At 51.9% G+C, this 23,299-nt stretch overlaps 1 protein-coding gene across 2 annotated transcripts in view; it reads right to left on the bottom strand.

The window, feature by feature from the left end:
* The window catches only part of RAB11FIP3 (RAB11 family interacting protein 3), a 95,821-nt gene that overhangs the window by 21,094 nt on the left and 51,428 nt on the right, over positions 1 to 23,299 (bottom strand). Inside the window, exons 4-7 of one of the 2 annotated variants that reach the window (XM_012497303.2) lie at positions 17,299 to 17,510; positions 10,972 to 11,121; positions 8,686 to 8,820; positions 3,142 to 3,177 (exon numbers count right to left, since the gene is read on the bottom strand). In XM_012497303.2, coding sequence (XP_012352757.2) covers positions 3,142 to 3,177; positions 8,686 to 8,820; positions 10,972 to 11,121; positions 17,299 to 17,510 — 533 coding nt within the window. The remainder of the gene's footprint in view (positions 1 to 3,141; positions 3,178 to 8,685; positions 8,821 to 10,971; positions 11,122 to 17,298; positions 17,511 to 23,299) is intronic. The other variant, XM_030798006.1, reaches the window with a different exon arrangement.

The following is a 23,299-nucleotide window of genomic DNA, read 5'->3' on the forward strand; positions in this document are numbered from 1 at the left end:
ACAATGGCTGCCAGCAAAACCCACCATCTCAGCAATAGCTCAGTGCGGAGGGCTGAGAACTGTGAGAAGCGAATTGCGACGGTTATTTTGCGCTTCCTTAGCCTCTTGTGGCAGATTTGGGGCAAAACAGCAGATTAAATGTTGTGTACATATATTTACATGTGGACAGACACACTGCAGAAGAGGCCTCTGTTTTGTAAACTCTAACGACAGATAACTGCAGATGGGGCTTTTTTTTTTTTTTTTTGAGACGGAGTCTTGCTCTGTTGCCCAGGCTGGAGTGCAGTGGCGTGATCTCAGCTCACTGCAACCTCTGCCTTCTGGGTTCAAGCACTTCTCCTGCCTCAGGCTCCTGAGTAGCTGGGATTACAGGCACATGCGCCACCATGCCTGACTAATTTTTGTATTTTTAGTAGAGATGGGGTTTCACCATCTTGGTCAGGCTGGTCTTGAACTCCTGACCTCATGATCCACCCACCTCAGCTTCCCAATGTGCTGGGATTACAGGCGTGAGCCACTGTGCCTGGCTCAGATTGGGCTTTTTCTTATACCAAAGGGTGCCCGTGAAGGAAACATTAAATTTTAAAGGGTGTTTCTGACACACGGCTGTGACAGCCAGCTGCAGGCTGCGCCCCATCTTAGGCACGGGAGGCCTCAAGGAGATGCCTCAGCTGGCCTTGACTGGCCTTTCATGTCACCAGCTGCAGCCTGTCTGGAGTAAAAGACCTGATGAAGTGGGGAGGAAGGTGATGCTGAAGTTGGTAACAGAAGTGTAGCTGGGGATGCACGTCCCGTTCCTAAGAGCTCCGTGCTTTTCTTTTTTTTTTTTTTTGAGATGGAGTCTCGCTCTTATTGCCCAGGCTGGAGTACAGTGGAGCAATCTCGGCTCACTGCAAGCTCCGCCTCCGGGGTTCAGGCGATTCTCCCACCTCAGTCTCCTGAGTAGCTGGGATTACAGGCACCTGCCACCACACCCTGCTAATCTTGTGTTTTTAGTAGAGATGGGGTTTCTCCATGTTGGCCAGGCTGGTCTTGAACTCCCAACCCCAGGTGATCCACCCGCCTCAGCCTCCCAAAGTGCTGGGATTACAGGCATGACCTACCGCGCCCGGCCAGCTCAATGCTTTTCTGAAAGGGGTGAGCAAGAAGACAGAAAAAGATGCGTGATGACGTTCACCTCTGCTTCCTCTAGCCCCTAGCCCCTAAAATGACAGAAAATGGAAAACAAGTGGGACGCGGTGGCTCCTGCCTGTAATTCCAACATTCTGGGAGACCGAGGTGGGAGGACTGCTAGAGCCCAAGAGTTCAAGACCAGTCTGGGCCTGTCTCTAAAAAAAATTTAAAAATCATCTGGGCATGGTGGCATGCACCTGTGGTCTCAGCTGCTTGAGGGGCTGAGGAGGGAGGATCACTTGAGTTTGGGGGGTCTGGGAAGTGAAGACTGTTGTGAGCTGTGATCACATCATTGCACAGAGCAAGGCAGAGCAAGACTGTCTCAAAAAGAAAAGAAAGCCAAGAAAAGAGAAACAAAAAAAGTTTCCATCCATGGCCAGGTGTGACGGCTCACGCCTGTAATCCCAGTACTTTGGGAGGCCAAGGTGGGAGGATCCCTTCAGCCCAGGAGTTCAGGACCAGGCTGGGCAGCATAGTGAAACTCCATCTCTATTAAAAATTAAAAGACTAGCCAGGCATGGCAATGCGCACCTGTAGTCCCACGTCCTCAGGAGGAGGCGGGAGGATGGAGTGAGCCTGAGAGGTCCAGGCTGCAGTGAGCTGTGATTGCACCATGGTAGTTCAGCCCGGGTGACAGAGCAAGACAATGTCTCAAAATAAAAGAAAATGGAAAACAAAAGGTTTCCGTCCTTGGCTGGGTGTGGTGGCTTACATCCGTAATCCCAGAATTTTGGGAGGCTGAGGTGGGAAGATTACTTGAGCCCAGGGAGTCTGGGGCTGTTGTGAGCTATGCTTGCACCTATGAATTGCCACTGCACTACAGCCTGGGCAACGCAGCAAGACCTTGCCTATTTTTCCTTTGTTTTAAAATTTTTATTTATTATTTTTTTTTTTTTAGAGATGGTTTCACTAAGTTGCTCAGGCTGGTCACAAAGAAACTGAGTCAGAAAGGTTAAACTTCATGGTAACAACTTTAGCTCTAGAAGATAAGCAATGCTGTCAAAAATCTTACAGGAAAACTATCCACACTCTCACAGTCCAAACCAACCCAAGCTCAAGTTTATCTCCTGAGCACCTCTTTTCTCAAGAAGCTACAGGAAGATATGCTGGACAAAAAACAGAGAAAACAAACAAGGAGGAAGATGGGGCCAGGGAGCTAGAGGATCCAACCCCCGAAACAAAGGAACCCACTGGTGTGGGGAGACCCGTCCAGGACCACAGCCACGAGGCCTGGAGAACGCCTGGCACAACAGGGCAGAGAGGAGGCTCCGGAGGGGATGTTCCAGAGGAAGCTGGAGAGACGTCTCCCAGCCCTGCCAGAGGCTGGGCCACGAAGCTGGACGGGGACTAACAAGGCAAAGCAGATAAAGATACGAAGGCAGACTGACGGCAGCAGAGGCCACCCAGCAGCCACACTGCGTGGCTCCCTGGGAAGGGCCTTAACCCTGCATGTTTATTTCGGTAAGAACTGGCAGGGGAGGAAGATAAAAGTGTATGTTGCCATCTTTCACAGCAGGAAGCCAACAGATCTATGCAAAGCTGAAAAATGAAGAAATGGTCTTTAGGAATTGGAGTCAGACCCACCCCTCACCTTCAACTCACCCTGGGGAGCTGCCCAGACCCGGCTCTGAGAAGCCAGGCTCCTCACTGGGTCTCACTACTTCAGAGCTAACATAGAGCAGACATCTGGGGATGGCGGCCCCTTCCAGACCTTAGTGAACACACAACAGGCCCAGCACCAAAAGCTCTGACACGTACCCCCTAGTCACAAACCGGGTCCAAATTCACAGCCCTGGAAACCCCTTTCCCAACACTCCCTCAGGATACCTTCAGCCCCAAACCATGTAAAGTAACCTGCAGGAATTTAAAAAATACCTTGGAAAAGAACATTTTAAAATATTTTTTAAAAAACTATGATTAATTATCCACTTCAGAACGTTTTTCAGCAGGAACCAGAGACCCACCTACCTTGCCACCTTCTTGCTGGATAGCCGCTTTGTTGGACTGTGCAGAAAACAAAATAAACAGGAAAATTGTTAGAACAGACAGAGAGGAGCAGGAGGAAGCAGGAAACTCAGGCTGTGGAGATACGGGATGGGCGGCCTTTCAGCAGTGCTCCCGGCATGCAGGGCCCCCCAGGCAAGTCCATGCACAAATGCTTACTCAGCAAAACAGCAAGGACACGGGCAGTGCTGGGGTGAGGCCACATACGTCTCGTTACTCCAGCCCCCAAAGAGGCTTCCAGATGCAGCCACCCCATACGGCGACTGAGGCCAGCGCCACACCTGGTCCCACCAGCTGGCTGCACTGTCCCAATGCTTCTGAAGCCAAATTACCCCCAAACACTTGGCCTTCGGAGGCCCCCAAGTGAAAAGTGACCCAGGCCCCGCTGTGACAGGAGAGTTTGCCGCTGGCTTCGACTCAGACACTGACGCGTCATGCTCAGAACGCCTGCCTAGACATCAGTTTGGAAACCTTTCCCGTTGCCATTTCAGGGCAGTAAATGTAGCCAATTATACATCATCTGTCTGATTTAACCATCTGCAGTGGCACATGGGCCAAACTTACCTTCTCTCTCATTTCTGAGGTCCAAAGTTGTATTTTACAGTCTAGCTGCTGAACTATTAGCCTCAGCCTGGAAGAAGACACCCTCACCCCCAGGGCCTGGGAACTATCACGGTCCTGGAACTCACAAAGCCACATCTCTCTTCAGCTTACCTGTCTCAAAAACACCTATGATTTTCTTTCCAGTGTCAGATAGAAAAATCTACTGGAGGGGCCGGGCACGGTGGCTCATGCTTATAATCCGAGCACTTTGGGAGGCCGAGGCAGGTGGATCACCAGAGGTCGGGAGTTCGAGACCAGCCTGGCCAATGTGGAGAAACCCCGTCTCTACTAAAAATACAAAAATAATCGGGCGTGGTGGTGCATGCCTGTAATCCCAGCTACTTGGGATGCTGGGACAGGAGACTCGCTTGAACCCGGGAGGCAGAGGTTGCAGTCAGCCGAGATCACGCCACTGCACTGGGCAACAAAGAGCGAAACTGTCTCAAAGAAAAAAAAAATCTACTGGAGGAGAATCAGCTGCTGTGCCAGGTATTAATGTAGAGCCCCTCGGCTCCAAGTCCATCCTTTTTACTCGCCCTGTAGAAACAGAGCTGGGCCCTTAGCAGGCTCTTCCTCCACGATGCTGCATGTCATCAGCAGAGGAAGCCGTGGAGTGAACACAGCAGGAAGAGGTTTGCCTCCTGGTTCTGACCACTCTCTGCAGGGCCCTCCAACACACGCAGCCTCCCCAGTTCCCACTCCAGGGAGCATCCTGCCCACTGTAGCCAGAGCCAGGGGCTTCCCCGACCCCATTCGGGTAGCTGTTCGCTAGGGGGTGCCTCTGCCAAGTGTCCTGCAACAGAATAGCTTTCCTGGCAGCCAGGAGGCAGGTTCCCCACAAGCCCTGACAGCACGGTGGTGTCCCCACCACCCCGTTTGCAGCTGGTGCAGACCTCAGCCCTGGGTGGCAGTGACTGTAGCTGGGGGGCTCTGCCCCGGCCCTGGGTGGCGGCTGCTCCTGTGGCTGCTGTCCCTACACTCTGCAGAGTTCTTTTTACACATCCCAACCAGTGCCTCATTACTCCCATAGCCTGTGACATTCTTTTTCTTTCCTTAATGATTTTTTAGATTTTTTGTTTGTTTGTTTGCATTATCTTTTTTTAGAGGCAAGGTCTGACTCTGTGACCCAGGCTGAAGTGCAGTGGTGCAACCATAGCTCACTGCAGCCTCGACCTCCCAGGCTCATGTGATCCTCCCGCCTCAGCCTCCCAAAGCACTGCCATTTCAGCCCACACCCAGCCCATTCTTTGTAGTACTAAAATTTCCCTGTTCAAATTACTGTGTGGCTCTCCTTTCCCAATTGGAGACTAATAATGTATATTTTAATACAGGTTTTTTTGTTTTGTTTTGTTTTTTAAGATGGAGTCTCACTCTGTCACCCAGGCTGGAGTGCAGTGGCACGATCTCGGCTCACTGCAAGCTCCACCTCCCGGGTTCACGCCATTCTCCTGCCTCAGCCTCCCTAGTAGCTGGGACTACAGGCACCTGCCACCACGCCCAGCTAATTTTTTATATTTTTAGTAGAGATGGAGTTTCACCGTGTTAGCCAGGATGGTCTCGATCTCCTGACCTCGTGATCCGCCCGCCTCAGCCTCGCAAAGTGCTGGGATTACAGGCGTGAGCCACCGCACCCAGCGTTAATACAAATTTAATTGTATCCTATTATTGTTGAGACTCCCTAGAACTAATAGGACAGGACAGACTCATCGTTCAGTTTACCTACTGACCTTTCAGGGCCTGGCCTGGCAGCCCAGCAACAGGGTTTATAATTTGAAAATATACCTCCAGGTGGCTGGGTGCAGTGGCTCACACCTGTAATCCCAGCACTTTGGGAGGCCGAGGCAGGCGGATCACAAGGTCAGGAGATTGAGACCTCACCATGGCTAACATAGTGAAACCCTGTCTCTACCAAAAATACAAAAAATTAGCCGGTTGTTGTGGCGGGCGCCTGTAGTCCCAGCTACTCCGGAGGCTGAGGCAGGAGAATGGAGTGAACTCGGGAGGCGGAGGTTGCAGTGAGTCGAGATCACACCACTGCACTCCAGCCTGGGTGACAGATCGAGACTCCGTCTCAAAAAAAACAAAGAAAATATACCTCCAGGCAGGCTGGGTGCAGTGGCTCAGCCTGTAATCCCAGCACTTTGGGAGGTCGAGGCGAGCAGATCATGAGGTCCGGGGATTGAGATATGATGAAACCCCTTGTCTACTAAAAATACAAAAATTAGCTGGGCGTGGTGACGGGCGCCTGTAGTCCCAGCTACTTGGGAGGCTGAGGCAGGAGAATCGCTTGAATCCAGGAGACAGAGGTTGCAGTGAGCCGAGATTGCGCCACTGCACTCCAGCCTGGGTGACAGAGCGAGACTCTGTCTCAAAAAAAAGAAAAAAGAAAATATACCTCCAGGTAAAGCACACTTTTTTTTTTTTTTTTTTTTTTTTTTGAGACGGAGTCTCGCTGTTGCCCAGGCTGGAGTGCAGTGGCGCGATCTCGGCTCACTGCAGGCTCCGCCCCCGGGGTTCACGCCATTCTCCTGCCTCAGCCTCCTGAGTAGCTGGGACTACAGGCGCCCACCACCTCGCCCGGCTAATTTTTTGTATTTTTAGTAGAGATGGGGTTTCACTGTGTTAGCCAGGATGGTCTCGATCTCCTGACCTCGTGATCCGCCCGCCTCGGCCTCCCAAAGTGCTGGGATTACAGGCGTGAGCCACCGCGCCCGGCCCCAAGGCACACTTCTTAGTTTCTACAAAATGAAATGTATTTAGAGGCTCCAGGGTACCTGGAAAATGCAACAGCTGTTGGCCTGTTCTGAGGTGACTGGACATCGTATCCGACATCAAAGCTTCCAGAGGTGGTCTGGACCAAGTCACCTCTTGTCACCCACAAAGCATGACCAAATAAGCTTACTTTCAGGCAAGTCCATGGAAACTAAAACACAAGATTCAGATCTCCTCCACTGAGGGTTATGGGGAGAATGTTCTGACTGGCAGTTGTGTGTCCTGATTGTGTTGAATTGAATGGCATATTAACCACTTGGTAGAGTCTTTTTTTTTTTTTTTTTTTTGGAGTCAGAGTTTGGCTCTGTCACCCAGGCTGGAGTGCAGTGGCACAATGCTGGCTCACTGCAGCCTCCACCTCCTGGGTTCAAGTGAACCTCCCATCTCAGCATCCCAAGTAGCTGGAACTACAGGCGTGCACCACCATGCCCGGCTAATTTTTATATTGTTAGTAGAGACAGGGTTTCGCCATGTTGGCCAGGCTGGTCTCAAACTCCTGGCCTCAAGTGATCTGCCCACCTCAGCCTCCCAAAATGCTGAGATTACAGGCGTGAGTCACCGTGCCTGGCCCGCTTCGTAGAGTCTTAGGAAAAGGGGTGGCAGAACCTGGACGTGAGGAGCCACAGGACTTGCTGGTTGTACTTAGCTACATCCTAGTCCCTTCTCTGCCCCCACAAAGCCCAGCAGCGGTGACCATGGCCATCTTGGAACTAGTTCTCAATGTGGGAAAAAATCAGTTCTATGTCAAAACTCTTCAGAAAATGAGAGAAGAGACCTGAGTCTTCAGGCTTACTTTCACATACGGAGATGACATGCTTGCGCTCAACTTACTGGTGAGTGGGAGGGCAAGTCTCTGCGTGGGAAGAACAAATGGCCCCTCCCCAAGCAGGCTGAGCCATCGTCGCCAGGCCCTGAACCCCTAGCTGAACACACACAGCAGGCGAAAACTGATTTCCCCTAAAATAGAGGTTAGCGGATCTTTGGAATCACCAGAATGGAAGGCCCTCTTCAAAGAGCACTTCTGCTTTCTCACCAGTGCTGCCAAGACCCCCTGATGCTCCAGAATGGCCATCAGTGCCGGGCCCCACCCCCACCCTCTCTACCTGAATGGGCACTGGCTGGGGGCCCTGTGCTTCACGGCATTTCACGGAACATAAGAAGAGTTAAGGGCCCTGGAAATGGAACTAGAGGCAGGACAGAAGCCTCAGTAAGGCTGTGAGCAGTGAGCGCCCGCCACCAAGGATGGGCTGGCCTCGGCAGAAGCCCCCTGGGGGCAGGGACGGGGGCAGGCTCAAGACAGATAAGCAGTTTCACAAATACCTCTAAACATGCTAGAACCATCAGGATAGCTCACCTTTCTGCCACCTTTACGCACCCTCCCAACAGGCCAGGGCCCGTTCTTTAGGAAGCCATCCCAGATTACCAACATGAGCCTGTATGCTCACTCACCTCTTCCGCTAGGCTAGGGCTGCTGTAGAAAACTCCAAAGTGGCCCCTTTCTTCACCAGACCCTTCTGGAAAGCTGCCCAACTAGGGGCTTCACCGCAAGCGAAATCAACACGATGCCTAACGGGCACGTCAATATGTGCAAACCACCCAAAACCGTCTTCTGTAACTGGGGGTTAGACATGGGGACCAGCCACAGAAGCTCCCCGCTGAGACACAGTCAGCTCCCTTACACGCTCACTGTGAGTACACAAAACTCCATTTAAACTAACAATCCTGAAAGCTGTTTACACATCTGTTCTTAAAGACTAAATCTTTAACTTTCCCAATTCTGTCTCATGAGCTCAATGAAAGAAATCTTTTAGTAAAATGCAGAAAGTATCCTCTTTCACACACAGGACAGTCAGCACAGCTTGCAAAGACTGATCACTTCCTCCCACCAAGAAAGCACTGGCCCGGGCTGCGCATGCAGGGGAGGAGGCAGGGCCCTGGCGGCCCATAGCGTGCAGGGGGGGAGGCGGGGCCCCAGGAGAGTCCCGCTGCCTGAGAGGCTCCTGGTTGCCTCGGGGCAACCAGGCCAGGCCTCAGTTAGCACCGGAGTCAGGTCAGGCCCTCAAGGGGGCTGTGGGTATCCAGAGTCCCCCACACCCTGGGAACAGACAGCAAGGCCAGGCACTGGTCAGTTACCTATTCATTTCAAGATCACTCAGGCGGGCAGAAAGATCCTCAAGGCGGTTGATTTGTTTGTGGCACTGGCTACAGTAAAACTCAAACGCCTCATCAGTGAGGATGCTGTGCAGCTTTGCGGCAAGAGGGTCAGTGCTAGAGAGACAGAAGCATCCGTTCAGGAGAGGATGGGGACCCGTGGGGTCATCTGTGACTCCGCACGAGGGGCCGAGGGGGACAGGACAGGACATGGTGTGGAACAAAAGCACGTGGAGAGAGAATGAGCTGTGCAATGTTCTGGCTTTTGCCTTTAGACCGCAGTGAGCCCACATCCCTCAGCTGCCTCCAGGAGCCCAGGACGGGCACCAGCTTGAGCATCGGGGGCCCTGCACACACCTGCTCCTCTGGGTCAGGTGCCCAGAAGAAAGCAGCGGCAGCCTGAGAGCCTCCTTGCAAAGCAAAAGCCCTTCTTTAACAAGAAGGTAAAAAACCATACTGCTTTCTCTTTTGCCAAAAACATATCAACGTGATAGCGAACCATGTCTCCAGGTAAACCTGTACTTACTGTACTATATTTATGATTACTCCAAAAACCACCTCTAGCAAAAACTATGCCTGCATGATAAATGTACAATAGTTTTGTGATTTTTAAGATGTGCATTAAAGCCGGGCGCGGTGGCTCATGCTTGTAATTCCAGCACTTCGGGTGGATCGCTTGAGCTCAGGCGTTTGAGACCAGCCTGGGCAACACGATGAAACCCTGTCTCTACAAAAAATACAAAATCAGCCCGGTGTAGTAGCTCCTACCTGTAGTCCCAGCTACTCAGGAAGCTGAGGGAGGTTGAGGCTGCAATGAGCCATGACTGCAACACTCCAGCCTGGGCAATACAGTGAGATCCTGTCTCAAAAAAACCCCAAAAAGACCGACCTCCGTTAAAACTCAGTGTTCGATTTCGTGGTGGTGCTAGCTAACCTCCCTGTGACTTCACCTCCAAGGGCTTCTGGGCCACTGGCAGGGGGTGCTGCGTCTGCGACGCGAAGGCAAAGGAGCAAAGGCAGCTTCATCTCGGGTGCTGGGACCCACATGCTGTGGGAAACCATTTGGAAACCATTTGGAAGCTCAGGTAAAGAAAGGTGAAGAGTGAAACATACAATGTAGCATAGACATTACACTTCAAACAGGTAACAATGAAAACACTGAACAGGAGACAGGGACAAACTAAACACGTAGGAAGAGGTGATTACCAAGCACAGAGACACAAGTTTAGAAACGCCTCAGTCCTCTGGCCCTTGTCTTGACACCGCCACGTGCTGGGAGGGGAAAGTGCCTAAGACAAGCACACTGCCTCTGAGGACCGCCTGCGATGCCTCACTCACGCACAGCTCTCCCAGGACGCTCGCCAGGACCGAAGCACACAGGACATCCATGCAGGGTCCCCACACCCAGGGCTGACGGGCGGCTTCAAGGAGGGCACACGGGAAATGAAAGGAGGGGGACCCTATGGGCAGACGAGCCACTCAGCGCAAGGGACGGCCCCTCCTGCGCCGCCCTCCACCCAGGTTCCCTGGGCCTCGGTAACAGCGGGCGGGCGGCGGGCAAGGGAAGACTCTTGTGGCTGCTTAAAGAGACTCGGGCTGGCAAAGATGGAGGACAACCTAGTAGCAAAGGGGAGAAGGGATTGAAGTAACAACCCCATCAGCCAGCCGAGGGTCTCCCTGAAGTCAGGAGCATCCTCCAGGGACTGACTCCCACGTGGGAGCCCCTAGCCCTCAGACATGCGTACCCAGACCCCCATGTTTGGATCCAAGCCAAGAGGACTCTGGACTCCCTAGAGTGACTCTGGACGTTGATGAGTGGGCATCCCGCCCGCTGCATGTCATGCTTCTGTTTATTCAGAGTCACAGCTTTCCAGTTTGGGGATGTCAGGTATTTATAAGGAAAGGAATCTGAAGAGTCACTTATGATCGTGACACCTCCCTCAAAAGCCTGCACAGACCACCATGTGATCCACGGCCCATAGCTAAGGAGCCCGAAAGCCGAGCGTCCAAACACAGCTCTGTGCCACATGATTCTGCTGAAGCCTCAGAAATTTAGAGTGATCTGGGGATGTGGCTGGAGAAGAGGGACTTCTCCCAACTTTCATAAATCCAGGTATAAATTTTAAATTTTTGAATATGGTTTACTTAATCACATTACGTCAAGGAAAGCAAGTTCTCTCTTACCAATGCACGAACCAAAAAGGGAAACTTCCCACAACTAACCACAGGAAGAAGAGGGAGGAGGGTGTGCTGGAACGCCGTCATTACCTGGGCGTGAGGAAAGCGGGGTCGCTGCAGCCCAGCTGCCCGTTGCATAGGGTCTCTGGGGACAGCTCCGCCTCACTGCCTTCCCCGTAGTCCTCAAAGTGCTCCTCGTCCCCGACCACCGTGATGACAGACTGGCCATGGGGGTGAGGCCTGCAAAGTGAAACAGAAATGATGTCTTCTGACTGAAGGCCATGGGCACCCCCGAGCTGAGGGTGTGGAAGGTGCTTTCCAGAGGGTGTGCTACAAGCCACATGTGAGTCCTGGGAGCCACGTTTAAAAAAAAAAAGGAAGTGGGCTGGGTGCGGTGGCTCACGCGTGTAATCCCAGCACTCTGGGAGGCCAAGGCGAGCAGATGTCTTGAGTTCAGGAGTTTGAGACCAGCCTGGGCAACAGGGGGAGGCCTCAACTGCAAAAAAATTTTTTAAATCACCCAGGTGTGGATGCACACGCCTGTAGTCCCAGGTACTCAGGAGGCTGAAGTGGGAAGATCGCTTGAGCCTGGGAGGCCGAGGCTGCAGTGAGCAGTGATGATGCCACTACACTCCAGCCTGGGTGACAGAGCAAGGCCTTGTCTCAAAAAAAAAAAAAAAAAAAAAGGTAAAGAAACAGATTTATTTATTTTTTTCTGAGACAGAGTCTGGCTCTATCACCCAGGCTGGAGTGAAGTGGCGCGATGTCGGCCCACTGCAAGCTCCGCCTCCCAGGTTCACACCATTCTCCTGCCTCCGCCTCCAGAGTAGCTGGGACTACAGGTGCCCACCACCACACCCGGCTAATTTTTTTTGTATTTTTAGTAGAGACGGGGTTTCACCGTGTTAGCCAGCATGGTCTCGATCTCCTGACCTCGTGACCCGCCCACCTCGGCCTCCCAAAGTGCTGGGATTACAGGCGTGAGCCACCGCGCCCGGCCCAAATATATTTTAACAAAAAATTTGACTTAGCCCAACACGCAGTCATTTCAAAACCTCCAGCCTCTTCACACTCCTCACTCGTGTGCCCTCCCATGTCACAAGTTCCACAGCCCAGCCCCACACGGGACAGCACAGGTCGACACAAACCAACATCCGGGTTCAAGCACCTTCGCCTCTTCTCTAGGGAGCTGCTGTCCTCACACAACCACTGGGTGGTGGAGTTCAAACTTCTACTTTAATCTAAAACTTAACAGCAATTGCAACAGGGAAAAGGAAGGGGTTTCCAAGTACCCGTCCTCCTTCTGAAGGGAGTGACTCCTCCACAGCCAAGTTCTGGAAAACACAGCGGCCAGGGGCAACGGGAAACAGCTGTGCCTTCAGCGGCTCCTGTGCTCTAGCGGTCCCCACTGCCACCCTCCCGCAGGAGTCCTTGGGAGAACCTTCCGTGCAGGCCGGGCACTGCTCCGCTCCAGGAAAGAAAGGGGCCTGGGAGAGTGAGGCGACTCCTCATGCCCAGGAGAAGGGGGCAGAGTCAGGAGGACCGCGCACTCTGCTCCGCCCAGACCCACCGTGCTCAGCCATGAGAAGTTCCAGTTTCACACCCACAGAAATGCCCACCACGCACCACTCCTGGGACAGCTCAGGATGAATCCCATGGCCTTAAACACTCAGGCTTAAACCAGGGCCGGGCGCGGTGGCTCATGCCTGTAATCCCAGCACTTTGGGAGGCTGAGGCTGGCGGATCACGAGGTCAGGAGATCGAGACCATCCTGGCTAACACGGTGAAACCCTGTCTCTACTAAAAATATAAAAAATTACCCGGGGGTGGTGGTGGGCGCCTGTAGTCCCAGCTACTCGGGAGGCTGAGGCAAAGAATGGTGTGAACCTGGGAGGCGGAGCCTGCAGTGAGCTGAGATTGTGCCACTGCACTCCAGCCTGGGCGACAGAGCCAGACTCCGTCTCCAAAAAAAAAAAAAAGAAACCAAAACCAGGAGGCCTGCGTCACTTCATGGCCTCCCAATAGGGTCTTCAACTTGGTGCTGCCTGTCTGCATCAGCCCCTTCCTTCCTACACGGTGACAGGGAGGTGCGGCTGCCTTCCACAGCTGCCATCTAAAATTAGGCTACGTTACAGGAAGACTTTACTTTCTGTTTCTTACGACTGGGTGCTTGTTTTACCAACAGGCTCAGATACTGTGACAGAAAACTGCCCTCTGAGGGGAGGAGAATCAGCGAGAGGAAAACACACACTGGTCCATCGGCCAGGAGGCCCTTCCCCGCCTCCCCAGGCCACCATGGTGAAACCTGCTACTCCCTCAGAAGCAATGATGAGGGGCTCAGCACCCCTCACCACCCATCTCCTCCTCTCCTCAGGACAGTTGTTCCTGATGCTTGACGGGAACAGAGAAGGCCCACATGCAAGGTCACGCTGGGGACCAAGAGGCCCATGCCACACGGCAGAGACTGTATAAACCGGACGGTCTGCACCCGGATGCCCAACGTGCTTTCCACGGTCCACAGAAGATGAGCAGCACTAGCTAGCAGTTAGATCCAGCCACAAATGAGCTGTTCAAAATGTGTGTCGCCCAAAAGAGTTATACTTTTTTTTTTTTTTTTTTTTTTTTTGAGACAGAGTCTCGCTCTGTCACCCAGGCTGAAATGCAGTGGTGCCATCTCGGCTCACTGCAAACTCTGCCTCTCTGGGTTCAAGCGATTCTCCTGCCTCAGCGTCCTGAGTAGCTGGGATTACAGGCACACACCACCACGCCCGGCTAGTTTTTGTATTTTTAGTAGAGACAGGGTTTTACCAAGTTGGCCAGGCTGGTCACAAACTCCTGACCTCATGATCCACCTGCCTCGGCCCCCAAAGGGCTGGAATTACAGGCATGAGCCACCACGCCCCACCAAGAGTTATACTGCTCAAAAGCTAGTGAGAAAATACACGCCCATAATCCCAACATTTTGGGAGGCCAAGGAGGGCAGATCACTTGAGGCTGGCAGTTTGAGGTCAGCCTGGCCAATATGGCAAAACGTTCTCTCTACCAAAAACACAAAAAAATTAGCCAGGCATGGTGGCGGGCGCCAGTAGTCCCAGCTAATCAGGAGGCAAAGGCAAGAGAATTGCTTCAATCCGGGAGGCACAGACTACAGTGACCCAAGATTGTGCCACTGTACTGCAACCTGGGTGACACAGCAAGACTGTCACAAAACAAAACAAAAAATAAAAAAATTATGTAGCGATCACAGATCTGAATATGAAGGTAAAACAGTAACACTTTTAAAAGAAAGTGTAAGTAAACATCATAGTGACTGTGTAGTAAACAAAGATTTATTAAGTGGGACACAAAAGTGCTAATAAACATAAAAGAAAAATGGATTAGCTCAACTATAGCAAAATTAAAAACATCTGTTCTGGCCGGGGGCAGTGGCTCACGCCTGTACTCCCAGCACTTTGGGAGGCCAACGTGGGTGGATCACAAGGTCAGGAGTTCGAGACCAGCCTGGCCAAGAGCGTGAAACCCTGTCTCTACTAAAACTACAAAAATTAGCTGGGCGCCATGGCAGGTGCCTGTAATCCCAGCTACTTGGGAGGCTGAGGCAGGAGAATCGCTTGAGCCCGCGAGACAGAGGTTGCAGTCAGCCAAGATGGCGCCACCGCACTCCAGCCTGGGCAACAGAGCTAGACTCCATCTTGACAAAAACACAAAAACAAAAATCAGTTCCTCAGAAGGTGAAAAGGAGACCCACGGAGCAGGAAAAAGGATCTGTGATACACACACTCCATAAGGGACTCATATCTAAAGGACTCCTATGATCAGTGAGAAAAAGACGGAGGACCCAACAGCCCAGGGGCAGAGGCCAAATCCTGCCAATCCTGCCGCGGCCTGTTTCTGAAAATTGTTTCACTGGGACACAGCCATGCTCACTGACCCACGTGCCTTTGGCTGCTTCTGCAGCACAAAAGCCGGGCTGAGCAGTTGCCACGGTGGCCATGTGGCAACTCTTGTAGAGAAAAAGTCTGCAGACCCCTCCTGCAATCAGTGAGCAGGCAGAGGAGCTCCCGACCCTGATGAAAGGTGCACACCTTATCAGTCACCCAGGAAGCGCAAGTAAGAAGCACATGGTACCATCTCTGCACGCCCCCCACAAGGTGAGCAGGAGAGCAGACACAGCCACGTGCTGCTGAGGTCAGGGAGCCCAGGAGCCACAGATGCCAGAAGCAGGTGACCCTGCAGCCCCTGCAGGAAGTTCCAAGGCTGAAGGGACGTGCTCCCGATGACCATCCTGCTTAGGGCCGTACCATGCTCCCAAAGACATGGAATTCCTAGAGCAGCTTCACCCTCAAAACCAAAAATGGTAAACTACCCACTGCCGTCAACAGGTGAATAAATTTTAAAGTCACAGCATGTTCTCGCAATAGAATAGTAAAAGTAAACAATTTACAGTGATGCACAAAAATAGGGCTGAATATGGCCAGACGCAGTGGCTCACACCTGTAATCCCAGCACTTTGGGAGGCCGAGGCGGGCGGATCACCTGAGGTCAGGAGTTGGAGACCAGCCTGACCAACATGGTGAAAACCCATCTCTACTAAAAAATACAAAAATTAGCCAGGCATGGTGGGGTGCGCCTGTAATCCCAGCTACCCAGGAGGCTGAGGCAGGAGAATTGCTGGAACCCAGGAGGCAGAGGCTGCAGTGAGCTGAGATCGCACCACTGCACTCCAGCCTGGGTGACAAAGCAAGACTCCATCTCAAAAAAAAAAAAAAAAAAAAAATAGGGCTAAATCCACAAGCGCAACAGCAAGTGGAAGAAGCCAGGCACAGGAAGGACCTTGCTGTGTGGGGGAACTTAAGGAAGATGCAGGGCCGGTGGAGAGCTGGCTGCTGTCAGGCGCCTGGGAGGACCCTGGGTGTGGGAGTGTTTTGTTCTTGCCTGAGAAAAGGGCCGTGGGAATGGTCAGTTTGAAAAATCTGCTGGTTGTGCACTTACAATATAGGCACTTGCTTGTGGGTGTATTATGTTGGCAAAAAGAGTTAAACTCTGTAAAATATTTGAAGAGGTTTATTCTGAGCCAAATAAGAGTGACTAACAGCCTGTGATGCCGCCCCAGGAAGCCCTGAGAGCATGTGCCCAAGGGGATCAGGCTACCTAGGGTTTATGCATCTTGGGGAGACAGAAGACATCAACCCTACATGCAAGATGCTGGTTCAGTCAGGAAACGTGGGACAGCTCTAAGTGGGGGACAGGAGGGCTTCCAGGTCAAAGCAGATGCAAAGATCTTCTGATTGGCAATTGTTTGTTTGAAAGAGTTATTATCTAAAGACTTGGAATCAATAGAAAGGAATGCCTCGGCTTAAGATAAGGGGCTGTGGAGACTAAGGCTTTATCAAGCAGATGAGGCCTCCAGGCAGCAGGCAGCAGACCTCACAAGGGGCCAGACTCCGAGTTAATTCCCTCCTGCATCAGGGAAAAGACCTGGGAAGGGCGGAGATTCTCTACAGGGGACTGACTTTCCCCACAAGAGACAGTCCTGTAGGGCCATTTGAAATATGTCAAAGAAATATATTTTGGGGTAAAATGCTTAGATTTCTTTCAGGGCCTTTCACCTGTCATGTGATGCTACACTAGTCAGGCTGGAATGTGGTGTGCTGTTGCTGCTATAAAAAGTCCACCTTTGTCAGTCTCTGTTTAATGTGAAAGCTGGTCAGCTGGGCCTGAATTCCAAAGGGAGGGGCCTAATGAGGCCTGCCTGACCTCCCTAACGATGGCCTGAACTAGATTTTCAGGTTGACCGAGCAGTGCCTGAGGCTGAGAGAGGGGTCCATCCGTTGGCTGCTGGCTGCGGGGCTGAGAGTTTAATTTTTGCTTCACAATTACACTTCAGCATCTGAGCGGACTTTCCAGTAGCAGGGGCGATACGGAAAGCACTGATCCACGTGAGCCACTGGACACCTCCTTCATCTGACCTTCTCCCAGACTCTGCCCGTCCCTCTACTCCAGCCCCAAATAGCTCAAAATACAGGGGATACAGAAATCCTGAGGGTGGGGGACAGGTGGGGAGAGAACATGGCCTCCTCAGGGGTGCTGCGAAGGTGAAAGGGTTCCAAAACCCTGCTGAGACATTCACTTCTATAATTTCTATCTCTACAGCTAAAGATGTTGAGCAACATTTGAAACCACAGTCGTTCTGACAGGAAAGTCAGCTGGAACAGGGAGACCACTCAGGCAAGGCGGGAAGGGCGGGGTGGGCTCATCCCAGGAAGGTCAGGAGCTACTGCAGGGCCAAGCCCCACCCCTACGTAATGGATCCTAACCAGCACGCACTCCTCCAAGACCCCCGTCTGCCCATCAGACACCTCCACAGGGCGCCACATCCCAAAGGCTTCTCCAGGAGGCCCGTAGCGGGGTACAGACCTGCCTGGGAGCAGCAGCAAGGCACCATGGTCGGGCTCCTCCATGGCGTCCAGGCACTCGGAGGGCACTGCCGAGCCGCCGGCACTGTCTGCGTCCCCTTCAGGTTGCAGCTCAGGGTGCACCAAGGTGCTGGTGTCCTCGTCCGTGAAGGTCTCACACTCACTGTAGGTGCTCTCGGAGCCCATGTACGCGCTGTCCGTCACCTCGTTGGCCTAGGAGAGAGTGCGCCAGCAGTCAGCGGGCACAGGCTGGGAAGGGAACTGTGAACGCCACACACCTCACTGCTGCAAGGTCCTGGAGAGGGCAGTGTGGAGGGAGGGGTCTGACGCCTGAAGTCCCAACTGTCTCTAAGCAGAGACATTACTTATAAAACACAATTCAGGCCAGGCGCGGTGACTCAGGCCTGTAATCCCAGTACTTTTGGAGGCCCCGGTGGGTGAATCGCTTGAACCCAGGAGCTCAAGACCAGCCTGGCCAACAAGGTGAAACTTGTCTCTACCAAAAACACAAAAATCAGCCAGGTGTGGTGGCACCTGCCTGTAGGTCCCAGCTACTCAAAAGACTGACGGGGGAGCTTGCTTTTTGTTTTTTGGGGTTTTTTTTTGAGACAGGGTCTCACTCTATCACCCAGACTGGAACGTAGTGGCATGATCTCAGCTCACTGCAACCTACGTGGCCTGTGTTCAAGTGATTCTCCTGCCTCAGCCTCCTGAGTAGCTGGGAAGACAAGCATGTACCATCATGCCTGGCTAAGTTTTGTATTTCTAGTAGAGACAGCGTTTCACCATGTTGGCCAAGCTGGTCTCAAACTCCTAACCTCAGGTGATCCACCCGCCTCAGCCTTCCAAAGTGCTGGGATTACAAGAGTAAGCCACCGCGCTGGCCAGGAGGACCGTTTGAGCCCAAAAGGTCAAGGCTGCAGTGAGATGTGATCACACCACTGTGCTCCAACCTGAGCAAAAAAATTAATTAATTAAAAATAAATATAACGGCTGGCCGCAATGGCTCACTCCTGTAATCCCAGCTACTCAGGAGGCTGAGGCAGGAGAATTGCTTGAACCAAGGAGGTGGATGTTGTGGTGAGCTGAGATCACTCCATTGCACTTGAGCCTGGGCAAAAAGAGCAAAACTCTGGAAAAAAAAAAATTAAAATAAATAAATATAGGCTGGGCGCAGTGGTTCACACCTGTAATCCCAGCACTTTGGGAAGCCAAGGCAGGCGGATCACAAGGTCAGGAGTTCGAGACCAGTCTGGCCAAAATGGTGAAACCCTGTCCCTACTAAAAATACAAAAATTAGGCAGGTGTGGTGGCGGGCACCTGTAGTTCCCAGCTACTTAGGAGACTGAGGCAGGAGAATCGCTTGAACCCGGGAGGCGGAGGTTGCAATGAACTGAGATCGCGCCACTGCACTCCAGCCTGGGCAACAGAGCGAGACTCCATCTCAAAAATAAATAAATAAATAAATAAATAAATAAATAAATAAATAAATATAATTAGCCAAGTGTGGTGGCACATGCCTGTAATCCCAGCTACTCAGGAGGCTGAAGCAGGAGAATGGCTTGAACCTGGGAGGCAGAGATTGCAGTGAGCCGAGATCACGCCATTAAGCTCCAGCTTGGTGACAGAGTGAGCCTCTATTTCAAAAATGAAAATAAAATGAATAAAACACAATTCAACTTTTTTTTTTTTTTTTTTTTTGGAGAAGGAGTTTTACTCTTACTACCCAGGCTGGAGTGCAGTGGTGTAATCTCCAGTCACTGCAACCTACACCTCCCGGGTTCAAAAGATTCTCCTGCCTCAGGCTCCTGAGTAGCTGGGATTATAGGTGCGTGCCACCATGCCGCTAATTTTTGGGTTTTTAGTAGAGATGGGGTTTCACCATGTTGGCCAGGCTGGTCTCAAACTCCTCACCTCAGGTGATCCACCTGCCTCGGCCTCCCAAAGTGCTGGGATGACAGGCGTGAGCCACCGTGCCCGGCTGAATTCAACTTTTTTTTAAATGAAAAACAGGTACATCTCTGAGAGCAGAAAACAAGGTACTCTGAGTAATTTTTGTTGTTGTGTGAGACAGGGCCTGTCTTTGAGGCCCAGGCTGGAGGGCAGCGGTGTAATCTCAGCCCACTGCAGCCTTGATCTCCTGGGCTCAAGTGATCCTCCCGCCTGAGCCTCCTGAGTGGCTGAGACCACAGGTACAAGCCACCATGCCTAATTTTTTGAAATTTTGTAGGAATGGAGTTTTGCCTTGTTTTCCAGGCTGGTCTTGAACTCCTGTGCTCAAGTGATCCACCAGCCTTGGCCTCTCAAAGTGCTAGAACTACAGGTGTGAGCTACTGGGCCTGGCAAAGTAATTTTTTTTTATTTTAATAAAATAGAGACAGGATCTAGCCATAGCTGGGAACTACAGGTGCCACCACACCTGGCTCAGTTGTTTGTTTGTTTATTTATTTATTTTGAATCAGGGTCTCACTCTGTTGCCCAGGCTGGTCTTCCACTCCTCACCTCAAGTGATCCTCCACACTGCTCAGATTACAGGCATGAACCATCGCAACCAATTGTCTTTACTGTTTTTACTGCGAGTTTTTTTGAGATAGAGTCTCACTGACACACCCAGGCTGGAGTGCAGTAGTACAATCTTGGCTCACTGCAGCTTCAGACTCCTGGGCTCAAGCAATCCTCCTACCTCAGCCTCCTGAGTGGCTGGGACTACAGGTGCGAGCCACCACACCTCGCTAATTTTGTATTTTTTTGCAGAGATGGGGTTTTGCCATGTTGCTCAGGCTAGTCCCAAACTCCTGAGCTCAAGTGATCTGCCTGCCTTAGCCTCCTGAAATGCTGGGATTATAGGCATAAGCCACCACACCCAACTTGTTTTTACTCTTAAGTATCTAGCACCTAGCATAGGACCAGGCATAGGTAGATAGTAAATATTTGTGGGTCGTACAAATGAACACAAAACTAAAGAACTATTAAACAGAACATTTTATCTTTTTCTTTTCCTAATTGTTTTTGTTTTTTGAGACAGGGTCTCACTTTGTCATCCAGGCTGGAGTGCAGTGACACCATCTCAGCTCACTGCAACCTTTGCCTCCCGGATTCAAGTGATTCTTGTGTCTCAGCCACCAAAGTAGCTGGGATTACAGGCATGCACCACTGTGCCCAGCTAATTTTTGTACTTTTTGTAGAGACGAGGTTTTGCTATGTTGCCCAGGCTGGTCTTGAACTCCTGGCCTCAAGAGATCTGCCCACCTCAGCCTCCCAAAGTGCTGGGATTACAAGCGTGAGCCACCGCGCCCAGACAACATTTTCAATTTATAATTTCAACCTTAATGAAAATGAAATTGCTGGTTAGGAAAAGTGGCCAACATTTCATGCTCAGAAGACTCTGGGGTTAACAATTTGCAAATAAACAAGATCTCAGAAAAGCTGCAGTCCCAGCAGAAAAAGATGCCCTTTGCACTCTGGTTCTAGTATCGTAAGAAGTAGACAAAGTGGCTGGGTGCCGTGGTTAATGCCTGTAATCCCAGCACTTTGGGAGGCCAAGGCAGGTGGATCACAAGGTCAGGAGTTCAAGACCAGCCTGGCCAATATGGTGAAACCCCGTCTCTACTGAAAATACAAAAATCAGCCAGGCGTGGTGGCGGGCGCCTGCAGTCCCAGCTACTCAGGAGGCTGAGACAGGAGAGTCGCTTGAACCCAGAAGGCAGAGGTTGCGGTGAGCCAAGATCACGCCACTGCACTCCAGCCTGGCAACAGAGCAAGACTCCATCTCAAAAAATAAAAATAAAAAAAGAAGTAGACAGTGTGCTAAGACCTGCAAGGGCTACCAGAGGGTCCCACCCCAGGCTGCACCCACCTGAGCCTCACTGGAAGAGGCGTGAAGGGCCAGGCTGAGCTGCCAGGAGCCTGGCGCGCTTGCGGGAGGCCCCAGTTCCATCTTTGGCTCCTTTATTAAAAGCCGTGTGACCTCAGACGCGTGACTCCACCACCTGGAGCCCTGCCGCAAACGGGGGTTATAAATTCTCGTCTCACAAGGTGGCCACCTCATGGAGCCAAGAAAGACAATCCAGGAAGGTGCTTTTCAAAGCACAGAAGCAAGGACTGCAGGGTGCAAGTGTCACTGGTGGGTGGAAAATCCCTGCCAGCTGCTTCTAAAGCCACAAGGGAACAGGGAGTGCTGTGGAGTGTACCTACTCTGGGTGTCCAATTATAATCTCCCCTAGAATCTAAGGAAGTAATTCATAAAAACTAAGTCATTCCTCAAGAGCATCCACTGTAAAATCCAGAACCAGGAGAGCACTGTAAGAAACCCCAGCTCTCATGCTACTCACCATCCCTGGGCAGCTCCCACTCCTGAGGAAGGCAGGGCCCAGGGCCCACTCAGGACAGGGCTGGCCTGTGCTAGGCCTGCGGGACGCCAGGCAGGAAAAGGCGGGAGTGGCCAGGAAAGCAGGCAGGCCCAGGATGTCTGTCAGAGGCTGGGCCTGTGGGGAAGGCATGATGGGGCAGGACGCGAAGCCCAGCGCACAGGTCCAAGACGGTTTGAGGGCAGCTGTCAGCTACCCCAACAGGACTGCACACTCACAGGGGCCGCACTGCCCCAGAGTCGTCAGTGACAAAGACTCACCCCAGGGGCACCAGGAAGACCCGCCGCCGACTCTAAAAAGTGTGGTTATTACAACATCAGGTTCAGTGGTTCAGTACGTAGCCTAAAATTTCTTTTTTCTTTTTTTCATAAGAGTCTCACTCTTGTCGCCGAGGCTGGAGTGCAGTGGCGCCATCTTGGCTCACTGCAACCTCTGCCTCCCAGGTCCAAGTGATTCTCCTGCCTCAGCCTCCCAAGTAGCAGGGATTACAGGTGCCTGCCACAATGCCTAATTTTTTTTTTTTTTTTTTGAGACGGAGTCTTGCTCTATCACCCAGGCTGGAGTGCAATGGTGTGATCTTGGCTCACTGCAACCTCCACCTCCCAGGTTCAAGTGATTCTGCCTCAGCCTCCTGAATAGCTGGGATTACAGGCACGTGCTACCACACCCAACTAATTTTTGTATTTTTAGTAGAGACAGGGTTTCACCGTGTTGGTCAGGCTGGTCTCGAACTCCTGACCTCGTGGTCTGCCCACCTCGGCCTCCCAAAGTGCTGGGATTACAGGCCTGAGCCACCATGCCCAGCCTAAAATTTCTTTTTTTTTTTTTTTTGAGACAGAGTCTTGCTCTGTCACCCAGGCTGGAGTGCAATGGCGCAATCTCGGCTCACCGCAAACTCCACCTCCCGGGTTCAAGCAATTCTCCTGCCTCAGCCTCCCAAAGTGCTGGGATTACAGGCATGAGCCACCGCACCTGACCTTGGACCAGCTTTTAAAAAGCCAATGGACTGGTACTTCTGAAGGATGCCTGATGCCCTTCCCTGGCCAGTGTGGACCCTGAGCCCCCAACAGGAAGCATGATGTTTCTAAGTAAAAACCCACACTTTCTCTTAAACAGCTCATGGAGCCCTGAGCAGAGCATCTGCCCTCCTAGGAAGGGAGGGAGGTCTGGGCAGTGGTGCCTGCTTATTTCACCAAGTTCCTGTTAGACCTGTAGCTGAGGATGATGCCCCTGCAGGCAAAAGCCTGTGCCTCCTTAGAGCCACCTGTGCCACCTTAGAGCTTAGACAGGATGCTTTGGGATGGAAATAATTCTCCACGGACACAGGAACAATGAGGCAGATGCTACACAAACTCAGACTCCCTGTAAGCTGGATGCCAGGGCACCCTGCCAAGCCTGGAACTCACACACTCCGTTCTGGACCCACCTTCACCTTTTCATTTCTAAAGTAAGCCTGAGGGCCAGACACAGTGGCTCACTGTAATCCCAGCACTTTGGGAGGCCAAGGTGGGTGAATCACTTGAGGCCAGGAGTTTGAGACCAGCCTGGCCAATATGGTGAAACCCTGTTTCTACTAAAAATACAAAAATTAGCTGGGTGTGGTGGCAGGCGCCTGTAATCCCAGCTACTCAGGAG

Source organism: Nomascus leucogenys, chromosome 18 (genome assembly GCF_006542625.1).
Source record: "Nomascus leucogenys isolate Asia chromosome 18, Asia_NLE_v1, whole genome shotgun sequence".
NCBI lineage: Eukaryota > Metazoa > Chordata > Mammalia > Primates > Hylobatidae > Nomascus > Nomascus leucogenys.